Here is a 24,621-nt window from a genome sequence, read left to right on the forward strand (position 1 = left end):
CAGACAACTGTGTGGATGGTTCAATTCACCACAGAACGTACAGCTGACTTTACATGAAATAAAATCCATGTGAGCACGACTCAGACCTGACGTCATGTTAAGTGGAAGAAACATTAGGAGCTGTGTTTCAAACTGAAGTTTTACCTACACTATGCCAAGCAGATACGGTGGAAATGTATATTAGGTCCTGCAAAAATGGCAGCAAATTTTTTCCATCTGATGTGACTAAGCAGCAAAAAATATATAATCACACAGGTGATGTCTGACTGACAGGAGCTGAGCATTTTTACTGGGCTCATTTTAAAGGTTTGACGGGTTTTACATACCATTTTATTGCGTGTTTGAATTTCTCAACAGTATGGCAAACTTTAGCAAATAATAAAACAAGGTATCCTTCAAAATTCTTCATGCTACATTTTCACATGTCACGTTACAAGTTATGACCACAAATTAATTATCTGCTTGGAATTTTGCGTGATCTATCAGAGAATGTAAAATTGCTTTTACATGTGTGTCGTCTCAACATAAATCCAGCAGATCTTTCCTTTTCTAAGGGAAAATGGACTCCAAACTAGCACTGTCTTATTCTGTATCTGTTTTCTTTCTCTTGTCTTCCTGTAAGTTATTATGTTGTCTTGTTACAATTCGGTTTTATTAGTTTTGTCATTTCATTGTATTTGAACACAAAATGAACAATGTCCTAATTCTCTGGGAGAATTAGGAAATTGCTCCCTACACAGTGGGAGCACTGTGTAGGATCACAACACTCAAAAAACAGACTGCTGGTCATTTAAAAGTTGTGAGCTTCACATGTTTTTTTTGTTGTTGTTTTCTTTTTAAAATTTTCAGAGATTTTCCACTTATCTAAATCCAGAGTTTAGCTGCCCAAAAACGGCAGGCAACCATTATGATAAAGGCTGCCATTTTTACAACTCATTAAACTTGTAACGATAAAACATGCAGTGAACTTACGCATCACCTACCACCACTCTCTCCAAAACTATTTAGAGCTTATTGGGTTCCCATGATGCAAAGGCAGCTGAAAGGGGCAAAGACTACCAGGTAGTCTGGCACTGTGGACACCTGGCTGCAATCCCATTAAATGTAGAACAAAAGCTAATTTTATTTTCATTATTTTACAGGTTTTGGTTAATCCTACTTGAAAGTACAGCTTTACATCAGTCAATGTCCAACATGCTTTTTGAAATCGAAGTTTAGAGGACAATGTTTCTGGTTCTTCTCCAGAGTTCACCAACAACTCTTTAATTATATAAAACTAGGAAAACTTCCTTCATATAAAAACTTTAAAGAAGAACAGTTGAGCCTACAGTAATTTCCTTAAGAAGTTAAGAACCTGGTTCTTATTGCAATTAGAAATCTCATGTCAAGCCCTAAACTTTATGACTTAACCAAAATGAGTTCAGTGGTTGGAGGGTGGAAACCTGTTTCTTTTCCTGCTGACGGCCAAAGGAGAACTGAAGTCGGCGCTCTGTATGTATTCATTTACAAGATTTTTGTATAATTTTAGTGGGCTTCATATAAGTTATTATTTTGTCCTGTTACAGTTCGGTTTAATTAAATATGGATATATTGATGTGACCCTTTTAAAACACAAATGCAACTTATAACATTCATTAAACATCGAGTAATCAAAAACTATAGTTAGAATCATCACAATGAAACAACACTTAAAACAAAATCAAAAAGGACATTTTATTCATATGACCACATTTGCATACGACTAATAAGATTAATTTGTTATGACATGAAACAAGCTGGTGGTAAGTAAGATTTTACTTTTTTCATTTATTCCCTCAAGATACTGAATAGTTGAAAACGATGTAACTGACTTGATTAATGTGTCCTGGTAAAAATGACATAACTATTTTTGACCAAATGCCAATGAGACGGCATGAAGGGAAACTACCAGACCTGATGGAAGCTCTGACTTTCTGTAGGGGCTACAGATGACAACTTCATTGGGTTTTTTCTTAAATGTAATAAAAGTACAAGTCATCCAGGTCTTCACGTGTGGTTTATATTCGTATGGACTCAGTGTAGCAATGGAAGTAAAACGGTGCATCCTGATTGTCTAAATAAAGCATGGCCGTATGTAGAGAACAGAACTGGACCCTGAGGGACACCAGAATTAACATCATAAAGGGATACACACGTGTTAAAAATGACTTCTTTACTATTTTAAAATTTAGTTAGAAAGAAAACAACAGACACTAAAAAAGCTGTTATATTCAGTCTCCATCAGGATTTAAATAAAATGTTAAGTTTCTGCTCCTGTGCTTACATGACCTGATATGTTTTATCCCAGATGTTTTTTTTATTTATTTATTTACCTCATTTTAAAGTCAAAACTAGCTGCAGAATCCACCTTCAGCCAAGTAGTTGTATGGTTACTTATGTCACAGTTACCCATGGTTAAAATGTTTTTTATTGCAAAAACAAAACAAAAAAATTGTCTGTATCCTGTTTATAGTAATGGTGCAGTCCTTACATGAGTATGAGTCCCGGCATTATTTAAAGCAGTCCTAAAATTTATAATAGAAAACAGCAAATGACTCATTTGCAAACAGTCTTTGGTGGAAGAAGGATATTTCCTCCTAACCTTAATAAAAACTTAAATGTTAACACTCGTGATTAAAGCAAATGACCAACACTACCAACAAATGACCAACATTACCAACACTGATCATAAAAGCCTGTAAAAGGGACAGTTCTGAAATTTTTTTGTCTCATGTTTTCATTTAATTTAAATCAAGATTAGTTTGTCCTGGAGGCTGACAACCGGTTAGAATGGGACCAAGATAAAAGCAAATCCTAAAACAATCTCAAACTTCTATGAACAATGTTTTATAAACTTTTAAATCACCATCACATTTAAAAAAAAACCTTAGGATGAGTCACATGGAAAATATAGACAGGAGGCTTTGCGTCAACCGTGATCATCAAATGTAAAAGACTAGCAAGAACAATTAAAGTATTTCTGAGTAAATCGTCAATCAAAAGTAAAACAGTGAGTGTAAAAAGAACAAATTTGCAGTGGTTAAAATGAACATTGTTTTAACGACTGTCTTGGCTACCTATGAGGTGGCTTCTCTCTTCTCTGACTAGAAAAGTTTTATATGTTCAGCTCTCACAACATGTTTGATCAATGGTGGCTTACCGACTCCTACAGTACCTGAGTAAATACAAGCTAAATACAGCTAAAAGCTAAATACAAACATGAAAATAAAGAAAGGTTATAAACTGTCACTATAGCTATATCACTATAGCATAACCTGCTATCATATTTTAGAGACTGCTGTAGTTGTTTTAAGGAAGGAAAAGTTCACTTTGGTCTTAGCTAGTCTGGATTTACACTGAATGAAGAAACCAAGTGAAATATCTTTTGCAGGTAAAAAAAAAAAGTTAACTGCTTATAATGTTTTAACAAAACCTTACTTTAAACATATATCTGTAGGTAAATATATATATATAAAGGTTGTTCAACCCTCCTGCAGTCTTAAGAGATGGGATCTTTTGGACCCCATGAGTATTTTTTTACTCTGCACGGTTTGGTGGGGTCGCATTGACCCCAAGCCCACTTTGCAAAGTTTTATTTTGTGTGGTTTAGGGAACTGACAGTCTGATGGGACAACTCCACCCTCCTGTAGCTCAACAGTGACATTTGTGGGGGGGTTAAAAGTTAATTCTGCATTCCTTCTAACGGCCAGTAGGGGGCAAAATCTGTGTTTTCCAAAAGGGCGTTTTATATCGAGCTATGCAAGCTTCTTTTTTTTTTTTTTTGATGAACGTGCATTTATTTATTCTAATAGAATACTTTCTGTCTTATATTTTTAGGGAAGATGTATGAACTTCACCCGCATAAAAGCACAGCCTCCTCGCTACCCCAACTTTAACTACCACCCCTCACCCATCTGCAGCCCCCCCAGCAGAAGTCCTCCTCCACCACAGGGCTCCCTGCCGCCGACTCCTGGCAGCCCTCAGTCATTTTCCTTTTCCCCGCTTCCATCACCGCCTTCAACTCCTCCTGTCTCCCCCACTCCCTCACCACCCCTCACGCCGCCTCCCAAACGAGCTCTTCCTCCAACAACCATGTACATACCCGCTCCACCAGCGTCCCCACCCACCCCTCCGCCCTGTGCGCCTCCGGCCGGCCCGCTACCTCCTCCTCCACAGGGACCTCCCCCCGGGCGAGCCCCGCCACCCGCCCGTCCGCCGCCTCGTCCCGGCCTGTAGGGCTGTGGCATCACACAGCACAGAGACAAAACTGAAGGACCGCAGCGATCAGTTTGCAGAATGTTTCCTGTGCTTTGAAGCAAGGACATGAGAGTCTTCTGCCTTGTGGAGAGAGGCCAGAAACACTTCTATCCAGCTATTTGTCTACACTGACCTTTGTACACATCTAGCAGAACAGTGCAATTACTCAGATGCTTGAATTACACTCTACAGTCCATACAAATGAGTTCATGCAGACCGGCTCCAGAGCATTTGTGCAGATGATGCTCAGAGGTGCCACAGAAAACCTCATAAGTTTGGATGAATCCTCAGGAGCCTCACGGACTAAAATGTCTGCATTGTCGGCCCTCCATAAGAAGCCAACCTGTACTGGTCATGACATTCAAATGCATGCTTGTCAGTTGTAATATTTCTGATTAGAGATGAAACTCAGGCTTCTAATGTTTTTCCGTTTTATGGTTTCCAGCAGATTTACAGGAATCTGAAACTCCTTGACATTTGTTTTAGGTTTCAGCCAATGCATGCAAAGAAAGCTCCTGTGAGCGTTGTGGTTTTACTTTTAATAAGATTTTCATTACATTTTTTTAAAATAATGTATATCTAAAGAATTGTCTTTTTTTATATAGAAAAACTAAACAAAGATGAAACAGACAATGGTTTGCAAATCATTTTACCTTTGTACCCAGTTGAAAGTAGCACAAGGACAAATACATAATGCAAAACTACATTCGTGTACATTTACCACTAGGTTTCACTATCAAGGTTTGGAAGCTTAAGACAACAGCTGTTGTAATAAAAAGTGGAATATTTGCTTGATATAGAAATGCTTCAGCAGATCTGTTTATTTTTTGTATGTTTTTTCTATTCAAAATATGCCACATATTGAGTTTTGTCTTATCCCTTAATACCTTAAATCCGTCCATCTATTGTCTCTGTATCCACTTACTGTTTATTGCAGGGTCACTGAGGATCTGGTATTTTTATATGCCCTTTATTTTGCAATATTTTATGATAAGACCAGAATGTGTGCACTCCTGATTAACTCTACAACTCTTCTATTGTCTTTCTTTTACCAGCAGCAGCAACATAGAGAGCTGATATTGTCTCTAGGATCTCACAGTCAAGAGGGAGTGAGTGCAGAGAAGCACAGAAGACCTCAATTACTCCCTGTGAAAGCATATGCAGGGCATGGCTAACACATTCCAGATGTCAATATGTTGCATTAATGTCGCATGCTGGAACGGTGTGATCTGCCCTGGAAAATATTAGACTCCATTTAATCTCCAGGAAATGTGGACAAACTGCAGGAAAAAAAAGGCACTTGTCTTTTTGGGTTTGAAGCTGGGCTTTCTTCTGCTTATCTCCTCTATGCAACACTGGATTTATGTAGTAGTGATTCATGCAAAAGGACCCCCAAACATTTATTGAGAGCATATGCTGTGCAGTACTTAAATACATTTTGCTGTAGGCTGAAATTCCGTGTTAAAGTCATTTGTAATATTAAAATTTCCATTAGCTGTAGATGCAATCATCAAAATGAACTGAAATAAGCTCTAAGCTACATCCTTGTTGTGTATCTCGTCAATATGAGCGTCACTTTTTGAATTGAATTAATTCAAAGGTCTGTTTTTCACTGCTGTGATTTACTGAGATGCAGCTGTAGCCTGGATAAGTTAAGGTAAGGACGATTCAACACCACCTGTGTTCATTTACTCGGTTAATTGCTGTGCCGCTTTATCCTCTGGCTGGTGAAGGAGGGCCTGCACACCGAGCTGCTTCACACAATGATATTTTTCCGTGAGAAATTACCCGTTGTCGGAGAACTGGGACCATTTCTGCTTAGACTCATGGCTGACTTCTACAACTGCTCTGCGGCCGCATGTGAAACCATTATGATACTGAGCATGTGCAGTGAAATCTTCCTGAAAACTGCGCTTGTCGTCACCAACAGCTTGGCCTTTCACCTGAGAGTCATGCTGAAGCTGAACGCATTCCTCCAGCTGGCGCTGGCCGGGGAACTTTTACCTCCACGGCACCTGGACCGAAGCGGGCGCCCGAGAGAGTCCGCCCGGCTTTCCTCCATCAGCATCTGGGACGACAGCGCCTCTCTGGTCTGCGGCGAAGAAAGGAGACCTGCGCAGTGGTTCAAGTCGGTCCATGCGGTGCTGCGTGTACTGCCTACAATCTACCGCCGTTCATTGTGTGCTTCTGCGACCCTCCTGGGCCTCGTCCACATGATACTGCCGGCCCCCTCAGCTGGGCTCAGATCCCTCTGGCCCTTCCGTCTCCACCGTTACAGCGTCTTGGACCTTTACGAGACCACTGGGGACAATATTTCAAATGCTTGGTGGCTGCAGTCTGTGGTCCATCTGAGGTGATGGGGGTTCATGTACTTGAATTTTGTATATATTGTCCAAATATAGAAGGGGGAAAAAAGTGTCAGCTTTTAACGCTTGTAAAATCTCTTAACTGTATTTTGAATGTTTTTAATTGTAATAAATTAGATCAGAAGCCTCTTATAGCCTCAAGCAAGATATTTCTGTGAAATCAAGACAGCCTTCAGTTCTTCAATCTACATTCATGTGCACCCCCATCTCAGCCCTCCTTTTCATTTTTTTTTTTTTTTTTTAGAAAGCTACTTTCTCTTCAGCTATGTTTTATTTTACTTGGCAGAAGCAGCTAAACATTTAAGCCATACATGGAAAAAACTGCATGGATTTCAGGAAACTGCATAAAATTTATGGAAGTGGTTTCTTAGACTAGAGGACCAGGGCAGACTGATTTATCAAAGCTCCTCATTGATTATTTTGAGCCTAGTCAAAAAAGTTTTTATGATTTAATTCCATGTTTTTTTGCAGAACTGTTGCTTCAGGAAAAAAAAAGCTTGCCACACAAACAAATCTCTAATTAATAGTTTTCCATTCTTGACCATAAATCATCTTGTATTTTAGAAACTCAGCAAGTTATTCTTCTCCCAAAAGATCATTAAGGTGTAAATATGGTACTAGGTAAATTTTTATTGTAGCAGAAACAAGGACATGAGTAGTTTTTAATTTTGTAAAGGTTGCTGAACCCAGGTGTATTTAGCACCACCAGAGGGAGGACAAATTTCAATCGCTTTGTAATCAGAAAAGTTAACTAAAGTAGTATGAGGTCAGACTACTAAGTCAGGTGATACAAGCAGAATATGGCATTTATTCATTCTAAGAGGGCAGATGCGCACAAAAAACAATAAGATGGAACACAATTGACTTATACCAGTTATACTTCTAAAAATAATCATCAGCCTATCCTTCAGCTTTGCCATGGATACTAGCATCCGTCATGGCTCGGGTCATTCAGTTTAACTCTACATTTATTCGGAGACATAAATGTCTCAGAAATTGGTTCATTCACATCGAGTTTATAAACGTCGATTTATCAGCTTAAACCTCCTGCTTGTCAGTTTACATTTCATAAAATAAAATTGCACCACTGGATTGCATCTTTAAACCAAATAAATTCAGACACTTTATTGCATCAGCTCTGATAGCGTCCCTGTGGTCATTTCATCTCGCAAAAAGAGGGGAAAAAAAAGATAAGGGTTATAAAATTACCTGCAACAATATAATCCAGTTTTCTATCCCCTTTTTTTCCTGGCTCAGGACCCGTTAAGGCTTGATTGTAAAGGTGATAATATCTTCAAACCTGAAGTTTGCATTTCTACTTCATTGCTTGTTGGAACTGTGCGAGTGTCGTTATTTCCCAGGCATTTGAAGGAAAAAAAAAAAAAAGAACAAAAACACCAAGGCTCACAAACACATAAAGCATGTATGACGTTCTGCATCAGTAAACACAACATGATGATTGCGCTACGTAAACTGTCTTCATTACAGGCCTAAACATGTCTTCATACATTAAAACCCAGCTTTGCTACAAAACACAGTGGCTGAGCATAAAATATACATGTTTTGGTTTGTGATCATCAAAGCCGTTACACAGATTTTTGGTTTGATATTTGAATCAGTAACATTCTCTTTATAAAATAAAGTACCCTGCATTTTAACAATAAAACAAAATCACTTAAAAAGGAGAAAAGAAAAAAAATGGTCCCCGTAAGCAATGGCCACTGTCATGGTGGCAGGAGAGCTTCAACTTCAGATAAGCCACGTTTTCATCACTTCATTTAGTTGCAATTAAAAACAAAAGTCAGTAACAAGATCTCAGTAAGGCAACAGAAAGGAAAATATTATTGTATCCACACTATTACATAATGAGAATCTGTAACATACAAAAGGAGGGGAGAGGGGGAAAAAAAGCATTTTTCTACAGTTCAACTCGCGGTGCTACTCCCACATCCTCAGAAGAAGAAGAAAAGTCCGAGATGGGAAACGGACACAAAACAGAGCTGCAATTATGAAGCGATGACCTACGGCTTGGAATGATTCCAGTCTATGGTTTACTTCAGCAATCGAGTAAAGAGCTTTAAATCATTAGCTGCCAAGGAAAGTTATCCCAACTAACCTACAAATCATTGCACTAAAAAGAGAAAATGAGCCAGGAAGCTCTTTAAAGTAACTACTCGGAGTCAACAGCTTGAAAGATCAGCTCCCGCAGAGACCAATTGGCAACAAAACTTGCTCACAACTTTCTAAACACAACCGTAACCATTTGCTCACCAATGACCGATATCTAAAATCTAAAAAAACGACACAATATGACGAAGATGCCAGCCCAGACAAATCTTCACTGACAGTAATTTGACAAGGATGCCCAAAGAATCTAAGGAATCAAAAATAAAATGAGACAGTGATATTCACAAGGCTCGCCTAAAATGTTGCATTAAAAAAAAAAAAAGCATAAAAAAAAGTGACAACCCAAACAAGATGTAGTTTTCTCTTTTCTATACGGATGCTCCCTTGATGTCAGTGTTTGAACGTGTGTCTGCCAGGTTTCTGTCATCAGGTGATGGAGGGGGGCCGTTACTCTACAGTCACCGACTTGGCCAGGTTTCGTGGACAGTCCACCTGAATTCAAGCAGGAAAATTGAACTGATGAATATTTAATAACATAGTAGCAAATACAACAGGACTTCACATTGCCTTTTGTTGCTGGTCTTAATAAGGATAATAGGCTAACAAGATGTTCACTGATGACTAAATGCTGCTGGTAAACTATAAAAGACAATTTAGCTAAATCTGGGGAAGGAGGGAAGAAAAAAAAAACAACTTAATTTTATTGGGATTTTATGCGAGAGCTAGTTCAGAACTGTGAAGTTGAAGGAAAATGGTACAATGGCTTTTAAGGTTTTTTTCTCTCTTTATAAATAAAATCTTTAACAGCTGCATTCACGGCCCTTCTGAGGATTCGCTGCAGTTAAAGCAGCGAATCCTCCTTTCGCTGCAGTTCCAGCTGCAAGTCTTCTAGGGTTCGTCTCCATCAGCTTTGCACTTTTAGGAACTGAAAATTTTGCCCCTTCTTCAAAAACGTCTGGGCTTCGACTGGGCCACCCTTTGATACAAAGCATTGCTGCACATTTGGCTGAATGTTTAGGCTCTAGGGACCAATGCCCTGCATGTTTTAGATGGTTCCCTTCTGTCACACACCTGACTTGAATAAGTGGGTGATTAGGAAGTTTCTGCAGCACTTGATGCATTGCATGCGGAGCAAGTCATGCAATCTTTTGAAACAGGTGTACTGGAACAGATACATATTATTATTATTATCTAAATAATGCAAGGAAGGTTCCTGAGAACTGAAGTTCAGATTCGCTGCTCTAAAGGGTTAACCTTCATCCCAGGCTCAATTTCTTTGCTGCCATCAGGTTTTCTTTCACAGCTCCCGTCTGTTTCGCTCCAACTCTGCTGAAGAAAAGCATAAAGCATACCCGCAGCAAGGCCAAGTATTCGTGGGCTTGCTTACAACTGCAAGGTGAGTAAAGGCGGCTAAATCTAATGCCTGACATACTTTTTTTCTTTTTGCAAAGGAACACATCATTTTCAATAACCACCTTGTGTTGGTCTGTCACAATAAAATCCTTTCACGTTTGTGGCCGTCAGCACTATAGTTATAGAACTGCTTCAATATATTTTTCATTCCCTTGCAAAACTGTAATTAACAATAATACAACAAATTATGCTTCGGCAAGGCTGTGTAATGACGATGTCGCTCTTGACCTTTAATAAAAAGTCATCTTATCTTGCAAGTTTCTGTCATTAAATAAAAAACTTGTTTTACTTTTTAAAACAATTTCCACTTATATAGATAAGTGGAAACACTTATCTGTACAAGTGTTTCCAACACTGTTTATTTCTGGCGATGGAGCTCTGCTATGTTTGCCTACAAAGCAGGGAATTTACAAAGAAACTTCTTTGGAGTGTATTGCTGAACAGTTTTTCTGGCGATAACTTTACCAAAGATATTGAAAGTAGGAAGCTTTGGGGATCAGTTTGCGCAGGTACATTTCAAGTCGGTGGTGACTGAAGTCACGTTCTGGGACAGCACTTACGTCAAATCCTCTGAGGACAGCCAGGTGGAAGGACAGCAGCTGCAGAGGGATAACGCTCAGGACGCCCTGCAGGCAGTCCACACAGTGAGGCACTTTGATGGTGCGGGAAGAGTTTTTGATGGTTTCGTGATCGTCTTTGTCACAGATCAAAATGGGGCGACCCTGGAAATCAAGAGAGGTAGGAAAACAAATCAAAATTAACAAACAAAAAAAAAACTGAATATGAGCAACAAAAAGAGACGTCCTCGCTCAGATTACCGTCGTCTTTCTTTTAAAGCTACATGTGCTACATATTACCACGGGAACTGATGTCATGTTATAACTGCGCCTCCCCTGTATGGACTGAGGTGAAGAATCACAGGTGTGGCTCAAAAAGGGATTAAATGAGTGACCTCATGGTCACATCAGGCTGAGGAACGTTTGATTGTGTGGCAGAGCTGCACAATCACGGTTGTCATTGCAATATCAGTGCGTGCAATATTGCAACTGCAAATGACTACTTGGATGCAATATTGCATGAATATTTTGCATGTAAATAATAGCCTTTCAATGCCATATGATTGGCCTTGATAGTGTTGAGCCAAAGAGACATGATATGTTCAGCAATAGTTGAACATATCGGGGTTGTTCAGCAATAGTTGTGATATTCAACTATTGCTGACCATCACAATGTTCAGCAATAGTTACATGTTTTCCCGGTTTTGTGCAGCCCTGACATATACAAAGAAAAGGGACGCTGTATTACAAACTTCATTGTAAATTTTGTCAGTTTCCAAAGAAGTGTATACACCTATTTAAACCAAGACCACTTCGTTTCACACAACGGTGCCATTTGTAATATTTTTTGTAAATATTTTCAACAAACATTTAGTTTAGATAGCCCTTACCTGACGTGCGACGACTTGCTGCAGGGCGTTCTGGCATTTGGTGTAGGTGTGGTCTCTCATGATGATCATGATAACGGGCATGAGTTTGTCTACTAGAGCCAATGGACCGTGCTTCAGCTCTCCTGCCAGGATACCCTCCGAATGCATGTAGGTAATTTCCTTGATTTTCTGCAAAACAGACACAGATTAAACAAAGATGAAGCTTAAATTGTTGTAAACCAGACCCACAGATCTACCTTAACACTTCTTCCCAAGGAGAAGACTACATAAGACTCATCAGTCCTATGAAGAGTTTGATGCAAGAATTATTCAAGACTGAATTTTTTTTCCACATAATGCGCAGACATTAAATCTAGATGGCTCCCCTGACACCGGATTTATTTCTAAACCAAATCGCATGTTGCATAAATTAAACACAACATTAAAAGGCTGAAATAAAAATGGGGGAAGAAAATGAAAGAAGGTTCTGATAAAGCTTGTAAGAATTAAGTTGAAATTGCTTACCAGTGCTCCTTCCAAGCATGTTGCATAATGGTAGCCTCTGCCCATGATCAGCACGCTCTTCTGCTGGTACAGCTCGGTCGCCAACTTCTGGATCTCATCATCCAAACTGAGAACCTCCTTTATCAGATCTAACAAAAAAAAAAAGCAAGTTTTTTGTTCTTTTCTGCTGAGAAAAGGCTGATTAAGAGCAAAGGCACTTTGATAATGATCCACATAATCTCCATAGAAGTGTATAATATTTGAGTAGATTTAGATATTAACATGCTACAAGAACAAATATCTACCATCATCAGTTGGGAAAACATGGTTAAAGTAACATTTAAGTCTCATCTATGAAATTATTCTTGGTTTATCACCCCATTTTATGACTGATAAATCTTTAATGTAAATATGTCATTTTAAGGTGATTTTGACCATGTGTGCAGCTAGAAATACTCATCTGGACTACACAAGTTCAGTCTGTTGACCATTTATTACAGTCATGTGCTACAATATGTGCTTCAGGTCCAGGAAGCAACAACAAGCCAAAACCCAGTTGTCTGCCTTCCCCTCCTCCTCCTCCTTTTTGTTCCATTCTTGTCTCTTTTAGTTTTCTCGTCCAAGCGTCTTAGTTGCTTTAATAAGTAACAGGCTCTGAAAATTCTTTCGTTTTTGTTCTGACAGCTGGGTTTCTAGCCTTTTCTTCTTGCATTTCATCCTTGTACGGGTTTAGGCCTTCCATGGCTGAACTATATAGAGTGTTTGTGTCTGAATCTACCTGGAAGAATTCTCAGGCCCTGGATTATTTCACGGCGTCTGGGCTGCATGGAAATTCTGTCATCGCACATCAACAGCGCGAACATGATCAGAGCCACAAACTGGCTGGTGTAGGCCTGCAGAGAGAAAAGGGAAAAAGATAACAAAAGACTGCAAAACATTTTATATTTACTCATTATATGTAGTCTTCTTAATAATTTTACTTATGAAGATGACTACAACAGGATAATGGAATACCGTTGCCAGATTACTAAACACATGGTAGTTTTCTTATTTTTCATCAGCATGCTGAACCTGAAGAACTGAGCCTTTTGTGAAGCTCATTGTCTTCCTGTTTTTAATGGGACTGATGCTAATGTAGCCCAGATGGGGAAGGAAAGGAGAAGCGGGCTTCGGCTTCAAACTGCTCATCCTGGAAAACCTGATGAGTTCGTAAAATTAGGTTTAAAATACCACTCTGTTCATTCTAGAAATCCCACAGAATCAACCCCTCACACATCTGAGCCTCCAAGTCTTTCGTCATAGCCCCCCTCCCCTCCCTCGGGGCGTGTTTGGAGACTTTCCATGCCTACTAGTTAGATTTAAGAGAAGCCAAGTTGATTCACAAGACCCACTGGGCTAAGAAAAACGCCAGTATGTAGGACCAAAACAAACAACAGTAAAAACTGTTTTTTCCCCTGATACCACATTAGCTACAAACCCTCAGAAATCTGATCATCATTGTTGTCTGAAGTGATGTAACCATATATTTTACATTTTACTACGTTTTTAGGGTTTTTAAAGCATCGCATGACAACTGTTCTCTTCAGATATGATAACAAAACAACCCTCCTTCTTACTGTAACTTGAAGACAAACTTTGCAACCCTCCAAGATCCCAATAACTGCTGTTATGTAATTCATAAAGTGGACATCTTCCAAGCTCCGTCATCAGATCGGACAAAAGGATTTGCATCAAAGCCTTTAGTCTTTATTCTGCACTTTTTCCATGAATCTTGAAAAGAACGATTGGAAAAAAAAGAAAAGAAATAAAAGTAAAAACTGAGTTAGATGTTCCTTGAGGATCAGATGAGCTGGGATGTAAAATGTTTGGTGAAGGTGGGTCTATGGCTCAGCTCACGCAGTCATAAAAGATGGCGTCTCTGAGGTGTGCTCTCGGGCTTTGGAGCAGCAAGAGAATCCCTGAGCCAAGATGAAAATCTGGACCAGGAAAAGACCTGCTTCACTCTCTCTCTCTCTCTCTCTTTTCTTTCTGCACACAAACTTGACTGAGGCTTTCAGTCTTGTTTTTTTTGCTCTCAGTCCCAGCTGGAAAATCCTTGTGGTTATGAAAGTGAGAAGGGGGAGAGGCATAAATACCAGTGGAACAGAATTCACATGAGACAAGTTGATAATGCTGGGGTTCTTCACCCTACTCTGCTGCATTAGAGACAATGTTAAGCTCCAAAAGGCGGGAATAGATTGGCGATGTCCTGGATTTCAAATAGTAGTGATCGGATTCTGTGAGATGAGCCAAAAAGAGCAAGTCACCAGCTAGCCCAGGGGTGGGCAACTCCAGGCCTTGAGGGCCGGTCTCCTGCAACTTTTAGATGGGTCTCTACTTCAACACACTTGAGTCAAATAATGAGGTCATTAGCAGGACTCTGGAGAACCTGACTGCATTTAGGAGGTGATTCAGCTATTGGATTCAAGTGTGCTGGACCAGGGAGACATCTAAGAGTTGCAGGACACCGGCCCTCGAGGACCAGGAGTGCCCACCCCTGAGCTAGCCCAAGCTCAGTATTAAAGGGTCAGTTAGCTCATAATGAGAAGGCAGAAGAAGACGGTTGGTTTGTGGCTATGCAGCCATTTCTTTGTTAACTTGGATGATTATTTTCACCAGTAATGACCCGTCTTCAGTTTTCAAGAGGTCACCAGACTTCCCAGTAGAGTTCATGATGTAATCACAGATTCTACACCATACACAACAGTGTCCATGAGTTGCTCCATTCATCCCCTGGTTTGTGTCCAAACCCACCTGAAGTGTTTGCTGCAGTAGTTAATTAGTTACACTAATCTGACAACAGCACATATTTTCCATTGAAGTCAGTAGTTCTATCAGTAGTCAGTAGTTTGTAAAGCTCAACAGATTTATGTTAGTGATGATAGGACAGGAATTGTATTCTCCTAGTATGTCTTCCCCAACAGGGACTGGCATCCAGATAGGCTCTAATGGTTTTTCTACAGACTTGGCAACTCAAATATTCCACATTATGCAGCAGATTTTAATGTGCAATAAGCTTTGGAGATTTATTAACAAACCTCCACACTGTGCCTGGTGGTATGATAAACCCAGCTGCTTGTCTTTTCTATCACCGTTTTGGTTGTTTAAAGATTTTAAATAATTGCACCGACTGTAGATGCGAGGATGTTCAGGCCAGTAGCATTTTTTTAAATATGTCCTGATTTATGAAAACCAACGCATTAGCTTTGCTTGAATGTTATATTCCCTTTTCTTTCCTATTTTACAAAGTGGTGCCATACTGTGGCTGTTAAAGATTATGTGTGTTTTTAGCCACATAATCACTAAGGAGATGCACAATTAAATGAGACAATAAATCAATGAATAGATCTCTGAAAAGTTCCTCCTCTCTTCTGAGATCATGGTTACTCCCTTGTATATGTGTTACATCATATTTATACCCCTGGGAAACAAGTAGTCATGGATCTAATCAACTTAAAAAATAAACTATAAATTATTATTTTTTTTTTTTTTTACAAGAATTGCTTGTAGTGTCAATTTCAGTGTCAATTTTAGAATTAGAATCTGTTATCTTGTAAAAAAAAAAACTATTCGTAATTATTTTTTACTCTACGTAGATCTACTCAAATTAAAGTTTGGATTTTTCCGTATAAAAGATTGATTATTATTTATTTATTTTTTGGTCAACTAACCTTTCACCAACATTTGTGAAAAGCAGTGTCCTAGAATCAAGTCCCAGAAAGTCATGGAGAAACAACCTATTGATTTGGATCCATTTAATACTATGAGCTCTCTTTCACTCTTTGCCTGTTAAAAACGGTAACGCGTCCGTGAATGTGGTGGTAATACAGTCTGAAGGAGCAGCTCTAGCTGTCCTGCTTTACCTTGGTGCTGGCTACTCCAATCTCTGGGCCAGCATTAATGTGGACTCCACAGTCTGTCTCCCTGGAGATGGAGCTCCCCACCGTGTTGGTGACGCCAACAGTCAGCGCGCCTCTCTCCTTACAGTAGCGCAGAGCCAAGAGGCTGTCGGCGGTCTCCCCTGCAGGGTTGGGAGAAATGCCCTGTTTGTTAGGGAACTGATTCAGCCAGAAGCAGGACTCTGAGTAAAGAAAGCTTCATATGAAAGACCACAAGGCCCACCATAGAAATGTTACACACTCAGGTAAAAATAAACTCATCAATCCTCCAGAGCACAGTGGACAGACAGCTCCTCTACAGGGAGAGCAGAGTACAGATGGGGAATGTGGAGTTAATCAGGTTCAGACAGCACTCAGATCCACACCTGACTGGCTGATAAAAAAGCAGACATCGTCTCGGAAGACCGGGGTGTTTCTGTCCAAGAAATCGCTTGCCAGTTCTACCATGACGGGCAGCTCGGTAAGCTCCTCCAGAACCTGGCGGGTCTGAAAAAGGGATAGAAAACAAGACAGTGTCGTTCTGTTAAAACGAGCCAATCAAACTCAAAGCAGGGGAATGTGGTCAGACGTAAACCTACAGCCTGCATCCACAAAGCACACAAAGTAATTATGAGAAGAAGTAACTGGTGACCAAAAATTGTGACATGCGGGGGGAGGTTGTACTTACAGCTACTCCAGCATGGTAGCTGGTGCCACAAGCAATAAGGATTAGTCGCCGACATCTTTGGATTTCTTTGATGTGATCCTTCAGTCCACCCAGTATAACTAAAAGCCAAATAAGACCAATCATCAGAGGAATCCCTGGCAGGAACTGAAATGACGCATTAAGAACTGCATGCAACAGCTACGCAAATATATCCATGTCCAGTCAGGAAATTAAGATTTATTTCAATATAGTGTGACGGAAATAATAATAAAAAAAAAAACCTTTCTTGCGTTGCAAAAGTGTTCATATCTATTCAGCTTTGCAACATTTTATAACATTACACATTTCAGTGTGACCAAAAGTAGTACATAGTAGTGAAGTGGGTAAAAAATACATGGTGCTACAAATATTTCACACACACACAAAAAAAATCTTAAAAGTGAGGCCTGCATTTGTAGTCAGCCCACTTTATTTTCATATTATTAAATATAACGCAGCTCAACAAATTGTCTTCAACTCATTAATAAACCAAGTTTACCTTTGAGTAGCTTAAGAGCATTAATCTGCACAAATCTGGCTCTGGTAGCTGAGTGGAAATAATAATGGGATTAATACATGACCAGTAGCCATTTAATGTTAGCCATCAGCAATGTCTGGTGGAAGAAAGTCCTCTAGTCAGAAGAGACTAAATTCAACTTCTTGACCTACATGCAAAGAACTGTGGGAAACATCAAACAAAAACACTACATAATGTCCTGAACAATCCATTCCCATTGTGAAACATAGTGCTGAGAGCATCATGCTTTGGGAATGCTCATTTCCCAGCCTGGACAGGGAAGCTGGTTAGAGTTGACAAAAGAATGATTGGAGACAATCGTGAATAAAACCTGTTTGAAGATGCGAAATATTCGAGAATAGCAAGCAAGTTCATCTTGTGGTAGAACAATAATGCTAAACATACAGCAAGAGCTACACTGGAGTGACTTGCTAATGTTGTTTGCAAAACAAGTGGACAAAATGTTTGGTCTCTACATTTGCAAAGCATAGACCAAAGCAGGCTGAATACAATCAGTGCTGCAATAAAGTATAATTTTCTTCACTTCATAACATTGCCCTGTGCTGTGTTGGTCCATCATAAAAAAAGTCCCAATAAAATTAATCGAGGTTTATAAAAAAAAAGTTAATAGAGTGCAAGTACTTTTTGACTGATCTTGATAACTGAAAGTTAAAACATTTAAAATGAGATATATCATCTGTGCACTTCATCAAAGGCTAATTTAACCAAATCTCTAACCTGTGTTGTTGTCAAAGTTGATTCTTCCTCTCATGGTATTCACCACAGACTCCGGCTGCTCAAAGATCTCCTTCTGCATGAAGGAGCTGTAGTTGCCTGAGAAATGAGGAACAGAAAATGGGAAAAAATTTACTACACCACCACAAAAAATAAGCTGTGATATCTTTAGAACATAGTTGATCTTATGGAGAAATCACTCTGACATTCTAAGATGTTGCAAACACTTTTGCATTTTGGATCCGACAACATTGTTTTCACAGCGTTTCACTAATTGTTCTGGCTTCCTAGAACTGCAGGAAGGTATCTCCTTCCACTCTAACGTATGTTCAGAATTAAGATTAATTATGCAACTTTAAGGAAAAATCTAAAATAAAAACAAAGAGGCTTAAAGCAGATGTTTTTGTCTCAACATTAAAAAAACCATGACAGTCTGAAACTGTTTTTTTAGCCTCTCTTCAACAGCAATGTGGGTCACGCAAAGTAGGTTATTCAGCAGAAAAACTCCAGAGAAGAGACAGAGGAGAGAGAGGCTGAGTAATGACAGGACCATAAAGGAATGTGAAGTGGAACCAACATCAGTTCTGCCACTGCCTCCTGCTGGACTATTTTGGAAAAGCAAGGTGGAAACAAAAGCAAACAAGGTAGTTTAACCTGAAATTATTGCTATGGTGAGTTCGCTTGAATTAAGATGAGAATGTACTGCTGCACACTGAACCGGCAGGAACTAGAGACGATGAAGTTCAAGAGGGTTCACCTTTATATTATGCAACTTGTACATTATTATTTCAAAACATTTTTATATGTAAAAGCAACAAAGGAGAAGAAAAGAAATGTGATTTTTTTAGATGATTTGCCCACTTATAATTGATATTTCTGCAGTTTGATGAATGATACTGAATTAACTTGTTAAATTTCTAAAATGAAGAAATATTCACTTACTGGGCTTAGTAAAAAAAAAAAGCATATTATTTGCACATGAAACTCAGATAGAGTGCAACAGAGTCATAAAATCATTTAACAACAATGCAACTTCTGAGGAATGCAGCTAGTGTAGAAATGCGTCAACTGTTTGACTGACAATACAGTTCAGCTAAAGGTAAATTGTTTAGGCAGCTGAGCTTCAGCGGCAACAAATATGCTGTACAACAAGATTTTAGGGAAAATTGCAAGGCAGTGTGCAGATGATTTATTTGAAAAGGATCAGTAACTTAAAGGAGAGAAAATACAAAACACAAAAAGTTGACCCTCCACTCACCCTTCATAATCTGCTGTAGCTCCATCTGCAGAGTCTGGATGGCGCGGGCCGGGTAGTCCCCCACCCTGCGCTTTATCCTGTGGATGGACAGTCGGCCTTCCATCACGGCAGCAACATCGTCATCCTCCAAGAAGATCACCCGGTTTGTGTGCTCAATTACAGCGCTGACGTTACAAGAGATGAACCAAAATCTAAATTAAACATTAATTCTAGGTACATTTATAAATTCATTTAAAGGTTTTTTGGCACTAGTTGCCTATATTCATTAACAATATTCCTGGAAGAAAAGCAGAGAGAGAAAGGAGCTCTAACTGGTTAGAGGAAACTCTAACCAGATTTCCTGGTCTTGTTTAGCATGATACTTCCTCTACCATGGAGATGGTGTGGGAGTGTTAGTCTTCTACGTAATCGGGGCGCCTTGTTCCACCTGTTTGCTGTGTCCACTACAGGGCTTGTGGCCAATTGTGGAGGGAATTTGTTGACCATTTCTCTGACCTTCCTTCTGTGTTCCCGGGGTCTTCAATATGCACATATTTTTTTACTAGCGTTTTCTAAAAGACCTCTGGAGCTTTCATAGAAAAGCAGGATTAAATTACAAATATGTGTACTTACTTTACAAATTAGTTTACTTCTGAGACCAAAATGCGCCACAAAGTTTTGTTCATGGATTTCAGACTACATATTGCACCACAAATTTTAAGATTTTTACTGATAACACAGTAAAAATCTGTTAAATATATTGTTTTAAAAGTATACATCATTTTAGTTCCACTACACAATCATTCACAACTGGAGTTGATCTGTCAAATGGAATCCTAATGCATTCCCATTTGTGGTTCTAATGTTAAAATTTGAAAAGTTTAATGAGAATACTTGCAAAGTACTATCAGCAGAGGAAAGGGGAAGACTGCCCAGAGTGAAGCAGCAACACAGGTGTCTTCTTACCTTGCGTCAGATGCAAAGTAGTACTCCACAGCTTTCTCATCCAATGGGAACAGGCAAGTGTCCTGGTCTGTCCTCGGCATGGAACTGCAGCTCTTTTTCTCTTTTCCAGCTGTCGAAATAAAACAATTAGGGTTCAGGTTCCAAACCTTCCTATCAAATTTCACTTATTCAGACTAGAAAGAGACAAGAATACTTACAGGAGCGGTAGAGCACTGGAATATGATCGGTGGACAGCTTGTGATCACTGCGCACTCCCATCAGGAGAGGACTTCCCCTCCTGCACATAAACCATGTTACACCTTACCTAAGTGAGAATTTTACACTATGTAGGTCCCTAACTTAAGCAAAGAAGTAGAGATGTTATATCGTCATGATTAAAATAAAGAAGTCTTTATTGTCATATTTTCCTTGCATCAGTACCTTGTGCCAACTGCCTCTCCGGGGTAATGGACACTCTTGAAAACCAGGGCAAAAGCTCCTTCCTGCCAGGTAAAACCCAGATCAACGTGTTAAGGAAAGCATTGTATCTCTAGAACAGATACAATGTTCTAAAATACAAAATATGCGCCTCTGAGACACATATTTTTAGTAGCTTTTCCGTACCAGCTGCTGGATCACACGCTCTACCAGTGTGGCAAAGTTGATGTCATCACTTTCCCGATTGTCATACATGTACTTCACCAGCTTGGCAATGGTCTCAGTGTCTGTCTCTGACTCAAATTCATAGCCTTTGCTCTCCTGTGGAATTAATGTGAGTGGATGAGTCGTTTTTATGAGACAAATAAAATCATATTGACTTTTGTCTATTTTACAACGAAATAAACATCTGCTCACCAGAAACTTCTTCAGGTCCTTGTAGTTGGTAATAATCCCATTGTGAATCACAATGAACTCTGCAAACCAGAGAGAATATTGTAATGTTTCTAAATCCACGACAGCTGCACACAGTTCAAACGATCTGAGCTGTTTAGTTTGGCCTTTATGAAACAACTGACCATTGTTCTTGTCTGATCTTTGTGGATGACTGTTGACAGGGCTGGGAACGCCGTGTGTTGCCCAGCGGGTGTGAGCGATGCCAATGTGAACATCAATTTCCACATCCAGGTCAAGATCTTGCTGCTCTAGAGGTCAAACAGAACAAAACAACAACACATTTACAATGCCGATCGTTCCATGACTGACTGTTTCGGAAAAAGCTTAATCTCAGCTTACTGTGAATCTCCTCATCGAGTGCCTTAACTTTTCCACGCTGCTTGATCAGCTTGATAGTCTTGGCATTTGTCTCCCAGTCCTTGCTGTCGTCTCCATCGATGCCGACACCTGGCAATAAGAAAAAAACAAAGTTCGCAATTAAATACCCAATAAAGTACCTTAACAAATTACATCTAGACTCTGTGGTTAAAGATTCATCTGGAATAACTGCAGCTCAATATCCAAACAGTGTTTGCCACAATAAACAAATTAAATTTGAATTTGTTTATTGTTTATTATTCTGCTTTGTTGCGCAGACTTTGGTTTAAAACAAAAGCCATGCTAAAGCCAGTGCCTGGAATCAATATCTAATCATCATTAAAACTGGCCTAAATGGGGCATGGCGGTGGCACAAGAGTAAAATCATGTGACCCATATGTGGAGGCCTAAGTTCTAAACGTGGCTGTCATGAGTTTGAGTCCTTTGCTGCATGTCTTCCCCTCTCACAACCTGCTTTCCTGTCTGATAATTATCAAATAAAATACCACTAGAGTCAAGAAAACCTTCTTTATTAAATGGTCTAAATGATCACAGCTGGCTATTACAACAGCGTTCTTATTTTTAAAATTCACTTAAGATGTGTGTTGCATCATCATTCCACCTTGACATACAGAACAATTTAAATGTGTTACTAAAAGCCATAAATGGATAGCTGAATGAGTACTTCAGTCAATAGAAGTGGCTTTAAGTCTTGCTGAAAGCTTGAAGCCCTGAACATTATGTGCAATCTTCTCTCATATACACAATGTGTATGGTGTACTTCTTATATCCAGAGTGCACTTGTCTTTTACACACTCCCCAATACACTAGTAGATCTCAGACTCTGAGTACTTTGACATATGAAAAACAAAAACATTTTAAACAAATTCTGTTCTAAACTAGCAGCCACACCAGCCTAAGACCTACTTTCCCATATTTCAAACATTATATTAAATTTGATTGTTTGAAAGTTTCAAACAATGAGACAATTGTCTGAAATGGAAAAAACAAAGTTGTGGTTATCATGTCCTTCCACCATCTTTTTACCTGCCGAGTCGTAGCCTCTGTATTCCAGGCGTCTAAGACCTTTAAGGAGGATCTCAAGGATGTCTCGGCGTGTCCTTGGCACATGGTAGTTGAGATAAGCAAATATTCCTGAAAAACAGAAAAGAAAACAAAGATTAATTAAGCAAAATGTTTGCTAGGCTAAAATACCTACATCAATGATAGTGGCAGTGATAGTGGTTATTCAACAGTTGGTACAATGCTTTTAGTTCAGTGATGTATAATACATATAGAGCCAAATTACAACAAAACAGATCCAATTCATATTCACAATGTAAATTCAATTCAAATACAGTATATTTAACAAAACAGAGAGGAAACATGTCGGGTATTCTCTCTGACAACAAACATTAATATTTATCAAACAAAAATTGTCAATACATGACCATTACATTTGGGAAAACTCAGACTGGTAAGTTCTAAAATTGTAAGTACACAAATTTTATTCCGTTTTTGGCGAGTACTTGGGAGTGAAATATTTGAAATTCAACAATTTGTCAACGTCAATAGGCATGTGAATAAACCACAAGAGACCAGTCTTACAGGAATCTAAAAACAGACATTGCTATTTGTCCTTGTTTGCCTTTACAGAACAGGACGCAGAAGGTGGGTCAGTGGAGAAGGTATTTTAACAGTGGCATGGGGAAAAATCTTAGTCCGAGACATTTTGATTTTAAGTCATTTAGTATCAGAGCAATAGGTTAATAAAGATTTCACCCTGATCCCATCTACATTTCAGTTCAACAACTACCAGAAGCAAGGACACAACTCATGGCCTGAGTTGACTATGAAATTACTGAGTTTCTCAGCTATGCAGGCACAGATGAATGCAAATCTTGAACTTGGAAAAAAAGCTTGAAAACAGAGACCTCATTCAGTATAGCAAGAGATAGACGGAGGAGGTGAGGGGCAGGGAAAAATACTAAGTGACTCACAGGAACAATATTTGACGAAGCATTGAGGCTGAAAAAAGTAAAAGGTTAATCGAGCAAAGTGGTGGCAGGTGTCAATAGACAAAATAGAAACGAGTTTATCAGGTCCTGTTAGTCTGCTCAGATTGTAAAGACAGTGATGGGACACAGAGACGTGAGCCATCAGTCACAAATGAAAGCGAAGAAACAGACCAACAAACATATTAAATACTTTTCTTACAAACGAGTTATAAACAAAAACATTACATGTATGCAAATATGTTTCTCTATAACATAATGCAAACAGAGCAACCAGTTAAGTTTCAGTTTCAGGACAAAAGCTATTTTTAGATTAGATATAAACAAAAAAAGGTATTCTCAATTATTTTAATCAATACGCAACGATAATAAGAAAATAGCAAGTGGAAAAATTAGTACGTGTCATCGCAAGCCCCATTAGCTGTTTGACTTTAGACGGAAGAAAGCAGGAATTGTACTTACATTAGTCTTACTCGCGAATACACATACACAAAGACAGCTTTCATGTCAAAAACGGAGTGAAAAGCAGCAAAGAAATGAGACCGTTTTATATTTAGCTGACGAGCAGCATCAGTAACACCAGCTCATGTTCGCTAACTGGAAAGAGGTTAGCCACCCAGCTAGCAGCTTTCTCGCTAGACACACAGTCGATACCGTTTTATTTTTGTCTGCTTTCAAGCCCATAAAAGAGATGATAGCATAACATTCTAAACGAATGATACACGAGTAGAATAAGCACTCACCACACATGACTGCAGCGCTGTTGTGAGATTCAGCTACTCAGGTCTAAGGAAGCTGGGGACGCCTGTCAGTTAGCCTCGCCCCCTGAGCTCGAACCGCCTCCTTCAGTGACCGTTTTGATTGGTCGACGCGACTGCTAAGGCCAACCTCCTTCTTCAACAGCAGCATCTCATTGGTCAAGCGTCGCGTCAGTCGGGTTGCGCCTACAAACACGTCTATAATAATGACGTGGCATGAGGATGAGAAATTGACATCACCAGTAATGGGATAACTGGACTTCCTGCCGGCTTCCAGCGACGGTGAAACAAATTAGTAAATCATTAGTGCAATTAATTGTAATGCGCAAATTTCTAGACTAACAAAGCGAAAGACATTAAACCCATTCGAATTTGAACCATCGCCACTCAGAGCATTTCTATTTATTTCAGTGATTTTACAAATCATAT

The 24,621-nt window shown here is 39.3% G+C and overlaps 2 protein-coding genes and 1 long non-coding RNA gene across 3 annotated transcripts in view; 2 read left to right on the plus strand and 1 right to left on the minus strand.

The window, feature by feature from the left end:
* The window catches only part of antxr1a (ANTXR cell adhesion molecule 1a), a 31,561-nt gene extending 23,219 nt beyond the window's left edge, over nucleotides 1-8,342 (plus strand). The window contains exon 18 of the mRNA XM_028033265.1: nucleotides 3,856-8,342. Coding sequence (XP_027889066.1) covers nucleotides 3,856-4,254 — 399 coding nt within the window. The 3' untranslated portion in view covers nucleotides 4,255-8,342. The remainder of the gene's footprint in view (nucleotides 1-3,855) is intronic.
* Nucleotides 7,422-24,294, minus strand: LOC114154293 (glutamine--fructose-6-phosphate aminotransferase [isomerizing] 1). The gene is made up of 19 exons (XM_028033263.1): nucleotides 24,178-24,294; nucleotides 22,467-22,574; nucleotides 21,402-21,509; nucleotides 21,185-21,310; nucleotides 21,024-21,082; nucleotides 20,793-20,927; nucleotides 20,610-20,671; nucleotides 20,387-20,466; nucleotides 20,190-20,298; nucleotides 19,245-19,408; nucleotides 17,990-18,085; nucleotides 16,717-16,814; nucleotides 16,415-16,535; nucleotides 16,014-16,171; nucleotides 12,890-13,004; nucleotides 12,133-12,260; nucleotides 11,629-11,796; nucleotides 10,742-10,903; nucleotides 7,422-9,260 (listed from the first exon to the last, which is right to left on the minus strand). Exons 1-19 carry the CDS (start codon nucleotides 24,182-24,184, stop codon nucleotides 9,216-9,218), a joined length of 2,049 nt encoding a protein of 682 aa, XP_027889064.1. The 5' UTR covers nucleotides 24,185-24,294; the 3' UTR covers nucleotides 7,422-9,215.
* On the plus strand, nucleotides 14,524-16,183 carry LOC114154295 (uncharacterized). The gene is made up of 2 exons (XR_003597544.1): nucleotides 14,524-15,861; nucleotides 15,994-16,183. It is a non-coding gene; the product is annotated as an uncharacterized LOC114154295 (long non-coding RNA).
* Nucleotides 24,295-24,621: the final 327 nt, after the last annotated feature.

The sequence above is a fragment of the Xiphophorus couchianus genome, chromosome 12, assembly GCF_001444195.1.
Source record: "Xiphophorus couchianus chromosome 12, X_couchianus-1.0, whole genome shotgun sequence".
Classification (NCBI taxonomy): Eukaryota; Metazoa; Chordata; class Actinopteri; order Cyprinodontiformes; family Poeciliidae; genus Xiphophorus; species Xiphophorus couchianus.